The sequence below is a fragment of the Folsomia candida genome, unplaced genomic scaffold (genome assembly GCF_002217175.1).
Source record: "Folsomia candida strain VU population unplaced genomic scaffold, ASM221717v1 Fcan01_Sc002, whole genome shotgun sequence".
Lineage (NCBI taxonomy): Eukaryota > Metazoa > Arthropoda > Collembola > Entomobryomorpha > Isotomidae > Folsomia > Folsomia candida.
The window spans coordinates 2,505,154-2,523,624 of NW_019091194.1; the positions used below are offsets into that span (position 1 = coordinate 2,505,154).

The 18,471-nt window shown below is 36.5% G+C and overlaps 4 protein-coding genes and 2 long non-coding RNA genes across 7 annotated transcripts; 3 read left to right on the forward strand and 3 right to left on the reverse strand.

The window, feature by feature from the left end:
* The first annotated feature begins 1,658 nt into the window (after positions 1-1,658).
* LOC118434282 lies at positions 1,659-2,307 on the forward strand. Its single transcript, XR_004833901.1, has 2 exons — positions 1,659-1,910; positions 2,009-2,307. It is a non-coding gene; the product is annotated as an uncharacterized LOC118434282 (long non-coding RNA).
* Positions 2,308-2,883: 576 nt separating this feature from the next.
* LOC110845169 lies at positions 2,884-3,858 on the reverse strand. The gene is made up of 3 exons (XM_022091537.2): positions 3,457-3,858; positions 3,225-3,401; positions 2,884-3,155 (listed from the first exon to the last, which is right to left on the reverse strand). Exons 1-3 carry the CDS (start codon positions 3,749-3,751, stop codon positions 3,106-3,108), a joined length of 522 nt encoding a protein of 173 aa, XP_021947229.1. The 5' UTR covers positions 3,752-3,858; the 3' UTR covers positions 2,884-3,105.
* A 98-nt stretch (positions 3,859-3,956) lies between these two features.
* LOC110843989 (carnosine N-methyltransferase) lies at positions 3,957-6,819 on the reverse strand. 2 transcript variants are annotated; one of them, XM_022090068.2, is made up of 8 exons: positions 6,568-6,819; positions 6,117-6,486; positions 5,834-6,035; positions 5,600-5,763; positions 5,156-5,305; positions 4,672-5,077; positions 4,542-4,567; positions 3,957-4,478 (listed from the first exon to the last, which is right to left on the reverse strand). In XM_022090068.2, the coding sequence occupies exons 2-8, from the start codon at positions 6,455-6,457 to the stop codon at positions 4,373-4,375; spliced, it is 1,395 nt and encodes a 464-aa protein (XP_021945760.1). In that variant the 5' UTR covers positions 6,458-6,486; positions 6,568-6,819; the 3' UTR covers positions 3,957-4,372. The 2 variants fall into 2 exon arrangements, with proteins under 2 accessions (XP_021945760.1, XP_021945759.1); XM_022090067.2 differs by having other exon boundaries at positions 3,957-4,567.
* An 808-nt stretch (positions 6,820-7,627) lies between these two features.
* LOC110843990 lies at positions 7,628-9,492 on the forward strand. Its single transcript, XR_002547413.2, has 3 exons — positions 7,628-9,051; positions 9,269-9,388; positions 9,471-9,492. It is a non-coding gene; the product is annotated as an uncharacterized LOC110843990 (long non-coding RNA).
* Positions 9,493-9,584: 92 nt separating this feature from the next.
* Positions 9,585-13,039, forward strand: LOC110842640. The gene is made up of 4 exons (XM_022088419.2): positions 9,585-10,203; positions 10,275-10,430; positions 10,513-10,624; positions 10,689-13,039. Exons 1-4 carry the CDS (start codon positions 9,923-9,925, stop codon positions 11,001-11,003), a joined length of 864 nt encoding a protein of 287 aa, XP_021944111.1. The 5' UTR covers positions 9,585-9,922; the 3' UTR covers positions 11,004-13,039.
* A 2,420-nt stretch (positions 13,040-15,459) lies between these two features.
* LOC118434501 lies at positions 15,460-17,679 on the reverse strand. The gene is made up of 4 exons (XM_035848210.1): positions 17,418-17,679; positions 16,678-16,900; positions 16,464-16,584; positions 15,460-16,242 (listed from the first exon to the last, which is right to left on the reverse strand). Exons 1-4 carry the CDS (start codon positions 17,521-17,523, stop codon positions 15,775-15,777), a joined length of 918 nt encoding a protein of 305 aa, XP_035704103.1. The 5' UTR covers positions 17,524-17,679; the 3' UTR covers positions 15,460-15,774.
* Between the last annotated feature and the right edge of the window lie 792 nt (positions 17,680-18,471).

Below are 18,471 nucleotides of genomic sequence, written 5' to 3' on the forward strand. Positions count from 1 at the left end.
TTGGTTTAGTTTGTGTCCCACACAGAAAAATGTGGCGGGCCTCAGCGCCTAGCACCTCAGGCCACAGCACCTAGCGCCTACCTAGTTGGCCACAGCGCCTAGCCCCTAAATAAGTGGGCCACAGCGCCTAACGCCTAAATATGTAGGCCGTAGCGCCTACACTCAGCGCCTATGGGGTAAATTGAGAAAGTCAGAGAAACATCAATACGAGACTGGCAAAATTATAGAAAATGTCATATATAGCTGAAATACGGGGATGAATTTTTTGGGGTAAGTTAGATGTCTGGGGTAAGCTGAGATTTCTAGTTTCTAGCTACTACTAGCTAGCTTTCCTAGCTAGTTCTTCTAGCTAGCTCTCCTAGCTAGTTCTTCTAGCTAGCTCTCCTAGCTAGTTCTTCTACCTAGCTCTCCTAGCTAGTTCTTCTAGTGAGCTCTCTTAGCTAGGGTGCAAGTTAACCATTTCCGCCTACTTAGTAAAACCTAACCTGCTCGCTTCGCTCGCTTAACTACGAACAGTACCCCAATACGGGGCATAGCTATAATAAACTTTGATATACTTTATCCCAGAGTCCTAACAATTTTCCGATTTTTTGAAAAACGATTGGAATTCGATATTCTACAAAAAGAAACTAGAATTCTCGTCTTTCCCCAAGATTTTCCATATTTCAGCTATATATGACATTTTCTATAATTTTGCCAGTCTCGTATTTATGTTTCGGAATACAAGCAAAACGATCCCTCTCCAATGGGGGAATGTGATACACAAATGTAGGGTTTTTCACGCTGAGCAAAAACATAAAAAATTTTTTACCGGCAAATGTATATTAAGGTCACAAGAAGAGGTCAAAGTTAAAAATTTTTACTAAATTTTTGGACGTTTCAGAGAATTCCAAGACTTTGTCTCACTTTCCCCCATGGCGGGAATTTTTTTGGGGTGACATGATATTTCAATGGTCTAGCTAGGACTGCTAGCTAGGATTGCCAGCTAGGATTGCCAGCTAGGACTGCTAGCTAGAACTGCAACGCTTTCCGCGTACCTAATTTAACTAACCTAACCTGCTCGCTTCGCTCGCCTAACTACGAACAATTCCCCAATATGGGGCATAATTACGATAATAGTTGACACTTTTCCCCAATATTCTAGCAATGTCCAATAAATTTGCCTCTTTGCGGCAAAATAATTTGCCTCTTTGCGGCAAAATAATTTGCGTTCAATATTCTACGACAAAAACTATAAGTGTTATCTTGCCTTAAGGATCTCATGTCACCCCAAAAAATTTCCCGCCGAGGGGGAAAGTGAGACAACTTGAAACTTCCAAAAATGCATAAAAAATCTTGACTTATTGTGACCTTACATTTGCCGGTCAAAACATTTATATTTTCGTGATCAGCATGAAAACCCCAACATTTTGGTGTATCACATTCCCCCATCGGAGAGGGATCCTTTCCCTTGTTTTATACCAATGTTTCTCTGACTATCTCAGTTTACCCCATAGGCGCTGAGTGTAGGCGCTGTGGCCTACTTGGTAGGCGCTAGGCGCTACGGCCCACTTATTTAGGCGTTAGGCGCTGTGGCCCACTTATTTAGGGGCTAGGCGCTGTGGCCAACTAAGTAGGCGCTAGGTGCTGTGGCCTGAGGTGCTAGGCGCTGAGGCCAACGTCATCACAGAAAATGGTTCTTTGATTTCGTGAAATTTGCTTCTTTTTTTATTTGCCCACTTGTACCAAGTTGTAACAAAGTTGTTGGAACCTTCTTGATCTATTCACCTTCATGTTGTTCAAGAATCTCGGAAATGTTAGTACAACAAAAAAATAAGAACATTGCAAGAAAAGTTTGTCTCTTTTTTTTACTACCCAGGATTCAATTGGGTTCGCGTTTCGCCCCTGTTGTCCCCCCAGAAAAAAACATGGTAAGAAGATTGCACTATAGCTTTTGGACGAGTATTAATAAACAGGATTAACCAAGGAGCTTACCGTATCTAACAAGTAAGTGATACGGATACTTTAGGAATTCTGCGAGAAGTGAAAGGGGAAGAAAATAATGCAATGAAGCAAAAGTGATCCGCCTTGAGAACTATTATCTCATTCACCAGCAGAGCAGGCTTGAAGAATCGCTTAATTAAGAAGGATTAACAACTAAAATGGATGGCATTCCGCAATATAATGAAATAAAAGTGGAATTATTATTGCGTAATAAATATAAAGGAATAAATGCGTGTATCTCTGTGTCATTAAGGTAATAAATCATAGCATTATTAATTAAGTAACACGGCTTAATTATGTATTAACTTTTGAAGTTTATAAATGCCATTACATTCCTGGTACGTATGTACAATCATCTTTTAATTGGAGGGTGGATGGAAATAATAAATTGGAACGCTTTCATGTCGTATTACAGCGATTTTGCAATTTGGGTTCTACTTATTCCATCCGAATTAAAAGGGTCAGGATTCTTTCGTTCGTTCGTTCATTTTGAAGGGGGGATTAGTCGAGAAGAAAGAAGGAGAAACATTCATCCATGAAATGTATAGCTTAAAAGGGAATATAAGAAGATTCATGACTTTGACTTGATTTCGGTTGATGGGGCAATCAAGAAGTGGTACGGGATGGACGAACTACTTCATTAATCTCCGACTTATGAAAGTCTTAATAGTTATTTTCCTCTCTCTCTCCGTCGTCGTTCCATTTATTTCTCGTTCCCTTTTCTCCCTTCCTCCAAATCCCGGTATTATTAAGTAACGGTGAAATAAACGGTGAACTGATACTTCAAAGCTCTTAATTCTCATTGCTTCTCCTCCAATGCAGTCAGTAATGATTCAGTAAAGGAGAGCATGAAGGTTCGTACCTTCATGTAAGTATTATCAAAGTCGAGGAAAAGTCGAGTAGGCTGAAGAGAAAGCAAAGCATCTTTTATTTCGTTAAATGATAAAGGCATTATTAAATTGGAGGTGGATTGAAGTAAAAAAAAGATGAATTTGAACGAGGCAAGGTGAGAATTTGGGAGAATTCTTATGGAAAAAATTATTATGAAATCATGTCAAATTTTAAATTTGAAAATTTTTAGAATGTAAAAATTTCAAAAAATCTATTTTAAGTAGAACGGAATTAACACTGTCCCTCTTTTTCTACATAGTCGTCATACTTTGACAAGAGGTCTGCAAAAAGAAAGTATATCATTAATCAAAATCGATTTTTCAAAAATTCAAAGAAAACCTTCTATGCACCTTTGTTGCACCGGCCCATACACAAAATTTGACACCTTGTCACTACCCAGCCATTCTTGAGGCAGATGATGGGCTGAATTTTGCAGTCGATTTCGTGATGTTGCACCTTCTTGTCTGGGTCGTTCTTGTCCACAAAGTAGGAGAAGTAGGTTTTTAGGTGGGAGCACTTTGTCCAGTCTTTAATATACAAAGTACAGCAATTGTATCCCCAATTACGTAACAAAGTATTCACCTTTGTCGGTACAGTTTCCCCCCCATTCCTCATTCACTGTGGGGATTGGGGTTGATTCAGGTGGATCGAACTTTCTCCGGGTCCCATTATTCGAGGTTCCATTTAACCGAATCGGTAGTGGAAATGGTGGTTGACTTGTAGTTGTCATTGTCAAGTTTGAATTAGTTTTTATCAGAGAAAATCTACTTGTGGATGCCATTTCCGAAACATTTTTGCTCCCAGTGCAAATTTGGAGGAGATTGAATAACCCTATTAAAATCAAAAGTTTGCAAAACTCGGGGCCAATTCTCACCATTTTTTGTGAGATGTATACTTCTACATATGTGTCGTAGTCGTTCTGCTCTACTTGCTTGGAAAATATTTGTCCTGCAATTTATGTATCTAACTAAATTAGCTGTAGGGTTGACACCAGCAAATTGGCATGAAAAACATCAATACGACGAGTGAGTCGTGTAGCGTGAGGTTGACAATAAAAACGGCAGTCATGCAAAAACTGATGCTGTAGTTGATAATTTCTTTATTTATTATTATTATTATTCGCTCCAATTTTTTATAGAATTTAGTACATTACATTTTCAATGCAGAGTAGTAAATATCATGCAACTTTTTGTATAATTTGACTATTGGACTTTAACAAGGGAGTGAATACTGGAATTGGCAACTTACATACATACATAGAACTTAACATCAAAAATGGTGCACCATCATGCACAGTAATCACGATATGACTTTGCATAGTTGTCAATAATGTTAAAAAGTTAAAAGGAAGTCAAGTCATATTAAATTTAGCAGGAAATTGAAATTAAAATTATTAAAATACTTTCGTCATAAGCTACGCAATTATCATGATTAGGATGATGAGATGTCAAAATATAACACTAGTTTTTAGGTTGATAATATGATGATGTTGACGACATCAACTCTTATTATCTTCGGTGGTGGTGGTTGGCTTAGATTTCGTGGGACTTGAGGTCACAGACTTGCAAGGACTACTAGGCACTCGAGCTGGAGGGAGGCCCTTTCTGCAGACAAGAAACACGCTGTTGTAAGTGTATGAGAGCATGGATTTGCTATTGTCAGCATACAGTGTGGGTCGATTCGTCTCCTCTTTCTGTAAAAGTGGAGAAATTATTAATGCACAGCTACATGAATCATCTGGAAAACTAATTTAGTTCAGTCTTCTTGAACTTCAATAATGAATTAATAAATTAATACCTCAATGATGAATCCCATGCTCTGTATTATTTCCCTCAAAATATCGTACGATGGTTCAATCGACTTTTCCTCTGACAGGTCGGCATAATGGTATAAAAGTGGACCCATATTTACCCAAATTCCACCTAATTTTAAGCAGTAGTATATCCTCTCCAGATATGCGACGATATTGTTGGCACAGTCAATGAAAAAACAGGTTGCGAGGCAGTCCCAGTTCTCTTTTTGTGACATGGTGCCATATACTTCAAGAAAATCGCCACCAGTCATTGAGAACTTGGAGTCTGGAGGAAGGTCACAAGGGCGAATGTCGGGAAATAAGACAGCGCGGATTTGGTCGTCTCGATTAAGGACGTTTGTAGTTTGATGAACCCACGGGAAGCATTTGTATTGCTCTTCTTCGAAACATCTGAAAAATTAAACCAGCATAATTAAATTTAACGACACACTATTGGCTATTAACTGATACAGTTAGTTCAAGGTTTACTTATTTAGCAGGAAATTCGACGCAAACAACATGAACAAACTGAACTCGTTTCCTTCGACAACATATCCTCTGCAAACCAGTTCATGTGCGAGTCTCCCTAATCCGGCACCTGGGACTAAAATCTTTATAGGGCTGATCCCATCCTCATTCCTGTTCATCAAATTCATAACGATTTTAGTTAGAAATCTACGTCTTTGTCGTCGGGCGACAAATTTCATGAAAACCCTAATTTCATGGAATTTTGAGATTGTAGCCGTATCTCCAAACGTTGATCAAGCTACAGTTCAGGTTTTTTTTAGCATCCTTATAGACAAAAGCGAGAATTGTAGCTCAATTGTCAAAATAAATTATGAAAGCTATGTATTTTTTTGGGCCTGGTAGTGGTAACAAGTGATAGGGGTAAGATAGTGATATCTTAAGGGATTCTTTGTAGTATGTTCTTACTTTGTCTTCTGAAATTCGCGTTCAACTTCTTCAATGATTGGTTTGTAACAAGTATCTCTTTCCTCTTGCCCGTCATTCGACCAATCCCTTACAATTTGTTTGAAGATGGCTTGTACTTTTTCATAATCATAGTTTGTCGGCTCAGGTGGAGCTTGTTTCATTTTCTGTATGGATAAAGTGAAATTTGTCACGGTGCAATATAATTTAATCTGCAATGAAAATAAGAATAAATACCTTTGTGGGATAGACTTCGTGTTGATTTTCAAATAAATGTGATTCTTCTAACGTCATTAAAATGCAAAGATTTTGGTTTTCTTCCACGCAGCGTTTTATATCGTGCAAATGTTTCCGGTAATTGGTGAGGAGGCGTTGGTGCTCTGTAGGGAGTGATTTTAAGTAATTCCTAGTTCCGCCGAGTTTCTTATAAATGTGGTTCCTGTGCATTGAATAGATTTAATCAATTAATAATTATTGGCGAAAAATTAATTGACCAATCGAACGAGTGTTTTATTATAACCCATAGGTTCGAAACGTGTTCACAATTTTCTTATAATGATTGCGCTCTGCTTCCCATGCTGGATCATTTGATCTATGCACAAGTACATCTTCGTCCAATTTGGCATGATTTCCGCCCAATACAACATCTCTCTTGGTCCCTTTTACACCATTTGGAGGATCTGGACTTGCTGGACTATAGGTAACATCATGCATGGGAACGTCCTCGTCAGGGGCAAAAGCTGTTTCGCCAATTTTATGTGCGTTACATCCATTTTCATTGCATTCGTTCAGCGAAGCAACGTCTTTTTCAGTCTTCTTTGATTCTTTTTCATCGAAAGACGGTTTGAGCCCGTTCTCCATTTCGATAAAACCTTATCAACCTCGTGTATCTTAAATCAAATCAAAAGACAATTAGCCTTCCTGGAATTTATAATTAAATTAAATGAAAATATATAAATAATCAGACTTACAGCTCTTCTTGTCTTCTTAACTATTGTGTATTGTCAAAACTACTCCACTTTACCTTATCTAATTCTCATCTTATTAACTAATAACTAAGCTAAATATTAATTAACACTACAAACTATTTGATTTTAAATATTATTTCATGATCAATCAACTAAATACAAATAAAAATTCTTCAAAAACATAAAATACATTTGAATTTTCCAATTGCGGGGCGGGGACAACTTGAGATTTTTGTGTGGAGCCAACTCGTTTACACTTTCTCGATCGACTTTGCTAAAGAACCACCGACGCAAGGAGAAAGTGAATTTAGTTTTTGGTGCGGCTGCTGCTGGTGAAGGACTGGCTGGACTGGAGAAAAGTCAATATTTCACCATATTCGGGGAAAGCAAGGACAGAGAGAAAGTCTGAGTTGATATTTTGTTTGCGTGTGGTTTGGTCTTGTGATGCAAACGGAACAAAACCAACCAGCCACACAAGCAGATAAGATTAAGATGGTCGACTAACTTTTTCTTTGAAAAAACTTTGTAATATTTTTGTGATACGGTTAAAAAAACGAGAGGAAACAGGATAATCAGGTAGTTATTTAATTAAAGGTGTAATTCTTTTATCGTTTCGTGTTTAGGTAGTGTGAAATTTTGAGTTTGAAATTGTAATATTCAGTTTCATATACGAAATTTTATTTTTGAATTTTCTGTTAATATAATAATTATGTAGTCGATCATACATTTATGCACTGCATAACTCTTTTTGATTGTGAAAATAATAATTAATAAGAACTTTTCTTTGTAGGGGTTACCGTCGTGTACTGGTGCAGCCCGGTCGTGGGCGACCGACCAAATTTGATAAGTGATCTGTAAACCGGAAGTGGCAAGATTTTTTTTCGAAAATCGTCTTCCCGTGCCCTTTCAAAGCCATTTATCATCGACGGTTTCCAATTGGCTTTGCAAATTAGAATGAAAGTTAAAATTAAGAGTAAGTTAAAAATATTCTTATATTTCAAATTGCAAAATAATGCTCATAATCATCATCATTAAAAAACGAAACATGAGACCAACTTCACTTTTGGCTATCTTCATAAACTCCTAACTTTAGATTTTATTGCTTCGCTCTACTTAACAAGTTTAAATTTCTTTTATAGCATTTTTTAAAAAGTGTTCTTCCCCAAGAGGCAAATTATTCTACTCGCCTATAAAAAGCATGTTTAATAGAAAGCAAAATTGCAAATATCACTGACCAACCAACTAAAAAAGTCATTAAAATCAAACCGTGGTAATTTAGCATGTAATAAAACGACATCACATCTTTCTGTCATTGTAACTGAAACCACTTCATTTTCGCCTTCACCATCCAAGTACAAAGGGTTCAAGTTTATTGTAGAAAACTTGTATCTAATTTAGACCATCGCTCTATTTTTTATGATCTTCACTTCTCTGTGTAAAGTATCCTCTTCGTTTCATGTTTGAAATGCATACATCCATCCATAAACAGCAACCTCACTATTTATTGCTGCTGGGCTGGTGGGACTAGGCCACTTTATTTTAATTAAAGTCAAAGTCAAGTTGTTGTTAATAGTAAAACTCTCCGACGACTGACTGACTCACTTTTATTTCAACGCTCTACGTTTTATTATTCCCCTTTGTGCCATGCAAAATGTAAAGAAGAAAGACGCAGTCTTTCATTGTCTGGTAGAAAAATAGTGTGTGTGGTATGTCCTCGCAATTTACTTGCATTAACCCATTAAGTAAACCTCTCGCTTTTAAAAGAAGAAGAAGGAGTAGGACAGGTTCAAGTTCAGGTGCAAAAAAGACGAGATTTTCTTAAGATTCATTGAATTGAATGGCTGTGTGTGCAACACGGTGCGTTATTTGTTGCGAGTAAGAGGATTTACGAGTTGTGAATTGCATATTGTAGCATTTTTTAAGCTCAATTTACTCACAAAAGTGACTCATCAAGTTAATCAATCAAGAATCGAGAAGTGTGTTGTGTTTTGTTGTCTTCGTATCTACATGCATACATGAGTGCAAACAGCTTTAATCTTTGTTTGACTTGATTCAGTGTGGTGTGGTGTGTACTTACTCCACTTTTTTGTGGCGTACTAGTACTGCATGCATATTATATTATGTAGTTTTTGCGAAAAACATAGTTTAACTTGACTTGATGGATTGTTTAGTGGGTGGGTTTGCAGGGTGTCGGCTGGTCCATGTCCATGTCATCAGTAATGTATATATATTTATCAGGAATCCATACTTGTCTTGTGGTGGGATAGATTTGTTACAAAAAAAGTTATCATATTCCATAACTGAAAATAACAATAAGTGAGTGCGTTTTTTGAGTGATGATGGGAGTTTAGCTTGGTTGGAGTCTAACAACAAGGAAGTAATTTAGTTATCATACTCTTGGTGGATGGATATGTTAAAATCTCGATTGTTTCATCCATTTGTCGAGTGCTTTGTGTTGTTGTTGAGTTGATCAGTTGCAGCGATAAGGTAAACATTATTGATTATGATTGCTAAAAGGCTTGAGGTACGTATTTATGGGGTAGCGTGGTTGCAACAATCTTGCATAAATATTTTTACTCGCTCTTGTACCTACAAATACCTTTGTATTAGTATGAAGTGTAACTCGAGTAGAGCTAAAGAGTCTCTGACTATGTGAATTTTGTGCAAATTTTTAAGTTGAGATTGATTACTCTAAATTTTGTAGGTTGGAATACCGTCGCTGTGTGGAAGTGGTTGGCAAATGATGATAAGTGTGGAATTTGTCGTGCCCCCTTTGATGGTTGTTGTTCTGATTGCAAAGTTCCGGGAGACGATTGTCCATTAGGTAAGTAAAAGTTGTTTTATTTGATTTATTGTTCGGTGTAGTAATAAAAAATCAACCAAATTGTTTTCTTTTATCTTTATAGTCTGGGGAGTTTGCTCTCATTGCTTCCATATGCACTGTATCATGAAGTGGCTTTCCTCCCAACAACAAAATCAAATCTGTCCCATGTGTCGACAAGATTGGGCCCTGAAATCGGAGTAATGCCTCTGGACTTGTTAAATTATATAACTCGGAAAGGAAAGACAACGAAAATTACTACAACAAATTGAAAAAAGTTGCTGAATAAATGGATGATAATTAATCAGTGTCTTAAAGCAGAGTTCTGCTCGGAAAACTTTCTAAAGTGAATTTCAATGTAACACTACCTTGAACTACCATTTCGTCACGTCACAAATCACATTACAGATACCACATCGCTAACTATTTAAAAACGAAGCATCATCATCATCGAAACCTTCCTTCACTTACAAGACTACCGACATACTAATCCAAATTGTTCCTTATTCATCATCATCATTAAATTCATAAATCGCAATGAATACCTCGCTGTCCTCACTGTTGCACCTCCAGGGTCTACCTCCCCTCCCACGAAGTTTGTCCGGATATGGCAATCCTCCGTCCCAAAGTCATAAATCAGTTCCTCCGTGTCATGGATCTCCACAGAATTTTTCACAGTCGCAAAATTTCAAGTCGTCAATTGGAATGGGGCAAAGTCAACGAGGGCCAGTCCCGCCGCCACGTCCCCACAGTCGACGCTCTTCATCGAGTGGATCTTCATTCCGGGCTTCACCAGAGCATAATGTTACCTCAAATAGGTAATTAGTTGACTCTAATCTGTCAAACTTGTTTTTAATACATATTAAATGCATTTTTTTCAAAATAACAGAGGAATCATCGGTGCTCCTCCCGAAGTGATGCGAAGTTCGCCACGAAGTTTATCTTCCAGTCCACACAGTCCGCATATCGACTCTGGCCTTGGTCGTAGTTCAGCCGACAGCTTTAGCGAGCCTCCTCCTCGTGCTTTTGTTAGAGTAGTCAAGTCGTAAGAAGACCATTTATAACAGAGTGATTCATTTCCAACTAATGTAAAATGCATACACTTTTTTTAATGTTTCTCTTTTCAGTCCGACGAGTGGAAACAAATTGGATGCTCAACTATCTCAACTACGTAGAGACATGCAACACTTACGACACCAAGATATGAGCTTGCTCGGACATTTGCTACAAATAAACCAAGTATGTTGCCAATTTTAAGAGGTAAAAATGCCAAGTTTTTAAAGAGTTTTTATTATTTCTTTAGGGAATTCAAGATCTCAAGAACGTGCTAGTTCCACCTCCTCAACCTGCTCCTTCCATGCCAATGTTTCATTCAACACCGGTTGGATACAGTAGTGCAATGTATGGGAATCTTAACCCTCTCCCACCACGCAATCCCAACAGGAAACTACACCATCCATCTCCCGTGTCGAGAGGAGCAAAGTTATTTGCTCGCCGGTCATCTTCTGATAAAATGATGTCAGATGGAGAGTTGGCCTCTTTAGGGGCTGTGGGTGGACTTCGGGAAAAGGATGAAGACAGCGATTCCCTCTCATCTCTTGAATTTGGAGATGTCTGACTTGGATATAGTTTCTAATTTGCAATCACAAAATTCTTCAATCTCTGTTCAACTTTAGTGACTTTTATTATCAGACTAATTAATTAATTGTGCATTGGGGATGATGAATGAAGGATCAGTGAATTTGAATCAAATATCGCAACGCAACTATTACATATTCAGTGTGCTACCTGCTCTTCGGATCTTCTCCGGTTTGAAATATGCAAGCCTACCTCTTTATTCTTGGTGGTCTTATTCTTGTACTTTTACTTTCTCGGCCAAAATCTGAATCGAAAAAATGTCAGAATCCTAGCAATAACAAAAGACAAAAGTCGATTGAGTTTTGAGCTCAATAGTAAAGTCACACGGTGCAAAGGGAGGTATGTAGATAGGATACATTAAGGATAAGTAGAGTCTTACAATTAGTAGGTAGACCTCAATGTATGTATGTAATGTCTGATTAATGTTTGTCACTAATTCTTGTCCTTTCAGTGTTAGGTTAGTTAGTAATCGTAAACACATAGCAATAATCGCTAGAAGTTAGAAACTTCAGACTTGATGAAACTTGGACTAAATAAAAAATATAGAATTCGGTTAGAAAGTGGTAGAACGAGTGCAAGTATTGTATGTAAAGCGTGGTAGGAAGGAATGCAAAGTAATGGAATAGATTCACTTCTCTAGGAATGTTAGACTTTGTATTGAATGATGAGATTTGAGAATTGTGGCAATTTTCATGTGTTTGATAACTGGATAACTGGATTGAAGGCTGATTGTGCTGTTAATAACAATGCTATATTTGCTAAACGTAACTTACAGTAATTACCTAATATGTACTATTACAAATAATGCGACAATACGAGGAAACTATAGAACTGAGCAATTCGCCTCGGTGCATTCCACCACTACCACATCGACATTCGTTTTGAAATTGACATTCATTCCACTTTTACCAACCAATTACACAAATATTTAAAACAAAATGCTTCAAAACATTCTAACTTTATCATACTCAACTCATTCCAAAACAATGGACTCAATTATAAAACAACGATTAATCAAACGATACAATTATAGAATTATTCAGCGCAGATTTTTTTGCTGTTAGATTTTTTTAAACAAATAAATGTCTTACTTTTTGTAATACTTCATTTTATCAATTATACATAAATTACATACCAAGTGATTTCCGAAGACTAATTAATCTATGAATATTAGAATATTTTAGCAAGTATGTAGTAGAAATTAGGAACTAGCTCATTTTTAGTAACTTGTGTAAACTTTATGTTCAATTTGTACTAACAACAGTACGAGTGCCATTGCCTTATCAATATAACTTTGTACCAATTGTTCACACATTCCTGTTCTCAAATGAGAAATGAGAGATATGATGTGATTGTATTATTATGATTGTTATTACGAAATACTTCTTGGCAGCTATTATGCATGAGCAACTAAATTACTTACTACAACTATAGCAAATAGTTTAGGATTCTGACAGAATGTAGTGTGTCTCACAAATTATGATTATTAGTATTAAACAACTTGCTTACAAGAATTTAACAATGATTACTTTGGTCACACCTACATTGATTTTACAAACAATGTTCTAAATAACAAATTCAGTAATTAATATTTGATCTCATTATGAAGTTTAGTTTTCACTCACTTGCATTTCGACATGTTTTTGTCATCTGTGTATTTATTTTAGTACTTGACGAAATTTGATACGTTTGTTGCCTCGTTTTACAATTCTCTCTACTTCGTTTCACTTGAAACAATGGAATTTGTTTGACGTGCAAATTGCGTCGTCGTATTTTGTTTCAGTGATTGGAGTGGAAAAGTCAATAACTTTGATCTGTAAATCTATGTATGTATGTCCTCATCTAATATAAAATATCTAACATATTCTATTCTACAACTACTCTGTATACAAAAGGTAACATAATAATAAATCGTGTGTGTAAAGAGGAGTAAGTAATGAGTGAAATGTCAATAATAACGAAATGATGGAACAATCAGTGTGAAATAAATCAACTGATTTCGGCTTGAAATTTACTGGAAATTTGTGTTTACTGCTATTCATTTATCCAATTACCGAATTTACTCGCAATTTAAATACCTCAAATTGCAAATTATTTAAAAAGTGGAAATGATTCTTCCCAAATTTTAATTTCGATCATCATATTTTTGTAATTTTCATGCCAGATATTCTACCATTTTCACATCAGAATCGGATTTGTGAAGATTCAGAGATTGTGCGAATCTCCACCCAAAACAAAATCCGTGTTGTAAGATGAAGAGGACTAAACAAATATTTGCTTGTTTGAGCTTGAACCTTGTTTACTTTCTCCTCTTATTTATTGCCTGCTTCAGGAAGGATGAGAAGCCAAGTACATACAAAGCCAAGTCAAGAATGGCGGAACGACGGCACTTTTCGATTTCTCTAATAGCAATATCGTGTATGAAGAGGAGGAGAAAGTTATGATGCCGCACGAGTTCCGTTGTTTCGTGAATGTCGTTGCTGCTTGTTGACCTTTTATTATTACGAAGAAAACCGTATGTTTCATACTTAAGGACAAAACGGTAGGAAGAATTTGTACCCTGGTTAATTTCCCAGGAGCACATTTATTTGCAAATCCGCTGTTGCAACGCTTTTATAAATATGGAAAGTTGTTTTTCCATAAGGCTGAAAATAATGAAATATTATTAGTCAACAACAAAGCAAGGGTTTGGTTGGGTATGGCATACATATTACGTAATATCATTTTCTGTCGTGTATCATATTGGATGGAGGATTCAGCATTTGAGTCTGTCTCTTAACCCTGCTTGACTTGACTTGACTTTCTCTTTTTTCTCTTTCGATGGTATAGTGAAGTTTGGTGTTTTTCGAGAGTGAAAGTAGAGTGAAAGTCCATTTTTCATCTTTTTCTTCCCATCCGTATAGTATTCCCCACTCTGCTCGGTCTACGTAGTGAGAGAGAAAGAGGAAGGAAATATGAGCTGCTTTGAGTATTAAGTACCGATAAGTGGGGAAGTGACTACTACTGACTGGTTGGTGTGGAAGACGAGACGACGGTGAAAGCAGAAGTGAAAGTGAACAGGAGGAGGAAAAAAGTATGTTTGATTTCCTCCGACATTTCCATTCTCACACTTTCTCCATTTCTAAGTCGATTTTGATTCAATTCAAAATTCAATACCTTTTCCCATCAAGTATTTATTGGGTTGGATATTTCGAGAAAGAGAGAGATCATTACATTTGGGTCTTTCCACGTGCCAATTTCTACGTGTTGGGTTGTAGGTTAGGAGACAGCAGCTTTTTTCATTACTACGTGAGGTTATTATTTGTGATGAAATTATCATTTTCGTGAAATTTTCCCAGGTTAAAAGAACCCTAACCAAATAGTTTTGTCATTTACATACTTAAGGCAGAGGTTTCGTGATGACTTGTAGTTCGATTTTCTTTATTAAAATCGGTAGATTTTGGAAATGCAAAAAGTTAAAAATAAAATTTAATTCCAAAAATGCATATACCTATTTTGCGAAATCATGATTTTAGGTAAGTTTCATAATTTCCAAACTTTCTCCAACTTTCCTGATTCCACTTTTCATTAATTGTCTGAAACAGAACCATTTTGCCTACTAATTTCTTTCCTGAAGCATCAAAAACCATATTCCAATAACTTTCTTTTCCTCGTTGTAAAGAAGTCAGAGATTAAATTCCTTGTTGAACTTACACCAGAAATCCTGAAAGGGCAAGGGTATGAATTGTATATTGGCCTTCTTCTCCTCAATATCAGTGCCTAGACCATCAACGAGTCCGCATCCTCAAGACTAGAAGAAGATGATGATCCTCGTATTTTTTACGTTCCTCCCTCATTTCAAATACCAAACCATTCAACAATTCATCTCAGAAATAGAAATAGCTATACCGATTTTGATTATTTGTGTTTTGGATTTATTTCCTTCACTCTTTTCAAAGAAGTAGAAGAGAATCCACAACCCTTCTTTCTCCCAAAGAGAAAAAAGAGCTCTAAAAAAGAAGAAAAAGCTGAATCGGAAATCTACTCGTTTTTTCTGTACAACCGGATTTTATAATACAGATAAGAGCAGGACGTACTTTCTCCTACCTGCTTCTTCTCCTCCTTGCTGCATACACACACGTACAAACTGATTTCTTCTTCTCCCCTTTATCTGGACGAGATTGAAAACTCAATCCATGCAGACATTTCAAACTTCAAACAAGTTTGGTATGTCGAAATGCAAATTGCAAATTGAAAAAATAAATCCATTTCCGAAAAAAGGAGATGAATTGCCAAATATGTCGACAGATTCGAGTGAAGATATGCAAATGAGGGGAATGTAGCAAATACAAATATATTGAGCTTTTGGACATGTAGAAATATTTGAGATTTTCGTGATGAAAGCGAGAATGCTGTCAGGAATTGGAAGTGAGAATGATTTTACAGTTTTAAAATTCTGAATTAATTTGTGGATCATATTTATTCGCGTGTAGATTGTCATGAACTGGATTTGTGATATATTTAAAATCAGTTTAAATTATGTTCACTACTAAATATTTACATTGAAGAAATTTTAAAGTTTTATAATTTTGCATATGCACAAATTTCTTGACATATATCTGTAGTAAATATGAACACTTTTCTTAGTACAAACATGAGACCGACAGATTTTGAGCCGTGCACAGTAATTATTGCTACAAATAGTTATTAAACAACTAATAAGTACTAAAAACATCATATTTAACCAGATTTCAAACCCGTGTCAAAATTAATCACACCGAAACCCGACCCCTCTGAGAAAGTCGTTGCCTCCTTTCCATCCTGGCCCGATGAAATCTCAACTCCAAATCGCTGTCGTAATAATCCTCGTCCTCTTCACCTTCTTCCCGTCGATTAAGACAAGATTGACACATCGTGACCATTCTGCTCGACATTTGACACAGTATAGAAGAAGCCCCTCGTGTATTTTGATTTCGATGACTTCCTCCCTTAATCGTGTCCTCTATTTCGACGCCTTGTTCCTCAGTTTGGGTGTGATGATTACGATGTGGTGTCGAAGATTGACGGTGGGATGCTCGAGGACGAGAAAAGTATGGAATATCGGAAGTCAGTTGTTTCATCGTTTTCAAGAAATTGGGCAGACGAGAACACAGGAATGAACATCCGGCCACGATGAGCAGTACAGAGGTTAACGTTACGACTAGGAGGAATAATAAGGTGACTCCGATAAAGTAACGATCCTGAAATTTTAATTAATTTTTAGTTCAAAAAGATTAGAAATCAAAATTTAGTAAATATTTAAATAAAAGTTCATATTATTAAGTAATTTCGAAGTAAAATTTCATCAACCACGAAGTAGAAATCATATCTGTGATAAATTAAACATTTAAAAAATCTTTGTTTTTAATTTATGACGTCTAAACTATCCAAAACCATAAAAAACAGTTTATGCAGTTCTTACCTTTTGCTGATATTTGAGCAAAATATTGCGAAGATCAACGTTATGAAGTAAATCCAAGTGGAAGAGGTCAATATCCATCCGACTGCAGGCTGGACCCGTATAACCCAGTGGGCACAGACACCTACATAATTAATTATTAATAATTATTAAAGTTAATTAACAATTAGTTAAATAATGACAAATTTAAATATTTACGAAAATAAGGCCCACTCACATCGTTTGGGTGGGAGGATTTCGGTCACTGCTTCCACTTCGCGTGTGAAACGGTGGTTTTAATCCGAGGCATAGCGCTTCACTATTTCGGCAATTGAGCGTCTTATTTTTACCATTTGTGGTTCCGGCCACTTCAACCCCACCCACGTCACCAAGCGCTCGCAGCTTGCATTTGTAGTCTTGTTGGTTTATCAATGTGGTCGGACACACGCTACCTTTCCACTCTGAAAATTTCGAAAATTTTTAAATTTTTTGAAAATATGCCAAAACATTCAAGTTATTTGAATTAATTCTATAATGGGACATAGAGCAATCAGACATCTATTATAAAAATGTCAGTAGGAATATTAAAACTGCAAACATTTTCTTTTTGGAGTCAAGCTACCACATTTGATTAAAATTAAATTTATCGACTTAAAATTAAAATTTTGTTAACAAATTGAACTGAAAAACAGTTTCAAAGGTGGAAAAAATCACGTAAATGAAAAAATTTCATAATTCATAGTTTCCGTTTGCAATAAATACCACTTTACGTTGATGGCACCTAGAAGATTATGCAATTTATGGCGTTAAGAAACTCAAGATCAACTAAAAGCGATTGATTGACTTCCATAATTGATAAATAGGCATAAATTTATGCATGTGGAAGCTTTACAGTATATTTAACACTTTGTAATTACGCATTTATGCAAATTCATCTCAGAAACTTAAAAAAATACTAATATCACAATTAGTTCTTACTCATCCCACCATATTTCCTGGTGCAAAATTCCTTCGAAAAGTACACACAATTCGGCGTCTTTCTTGACGCCGCAGTCGCCGTGGCTGGGACAGAGCAGTTGATCATCTTGGTAAAACAGACCAGGCCGAACTCGTCCTTCGTTAAGATTGATTCTTCCTCTTCATTCGTATCAGTTTCACGATAATAATAGATTTTCTCTTTAGGACGAGATTTCGCCTCCTCCTAAAATCATAGAAATTCAAGAAAATGAAAGTTGGAGAAAGTTTGAACTTCCGTGAACCAAAAGTAAAAGTAAAAGTAGTTATTTAATTTTTGGTGGGAAATCGAGTTAGTTAGAGAGAAAAGAGAAATCCAATTAAACCGAGACACGGAAGGCAACGAAAAGGATCCAAGGTGACATCCGGTTCATCATTTCCTACTTCCGGTGTCGCCCACATCTCACCTTTCAGAATCTTCTCGTGATTTTTACAAAAATAGAATTGTACTGGTGGCAGCAAGGTTCAAGGTGAGTTTATAAGGAATAGAGCTACACTTCTAGCAAGATGGTATTGAATCATTACCGACTGGAGTGCATATATAACTTCACCGGCACGATAATAAAGGGAATTACTGTATAGTAATGAAGTATACCGTTTTGATAATGAAAATATCACCACTCAGAAACAAACTATTACCAATCCGGAAAGGTACTCGCAAATCTATGCCAAAACGAGTGAATACCGCATTTTTACCCATGTATAATACAAGTTAACAACCGCTCCAAGAATTTGTATTATGTTTTGGGAATATTTTAAATGCTTCTCCTTTTAAATATGCATTTAGACCTGCACAAATTTCCAGGGACCTAGAAAATATGAAAATTCCCATGATATTCCATATCATTTTCGAGAAGAGAAAGCAGGGCAGCAGCCAAAGGAATTGATCCCACTCCACTTTCTCTCCCTTTCCCTTCCTTCCTTTGACTTTCACCCGATATTAGGGTGCATGCTTTGAATTAAATTCCCTCCTCTCTGCAGACACCAGACTTGGCACGACATATGGATAAATGGGATC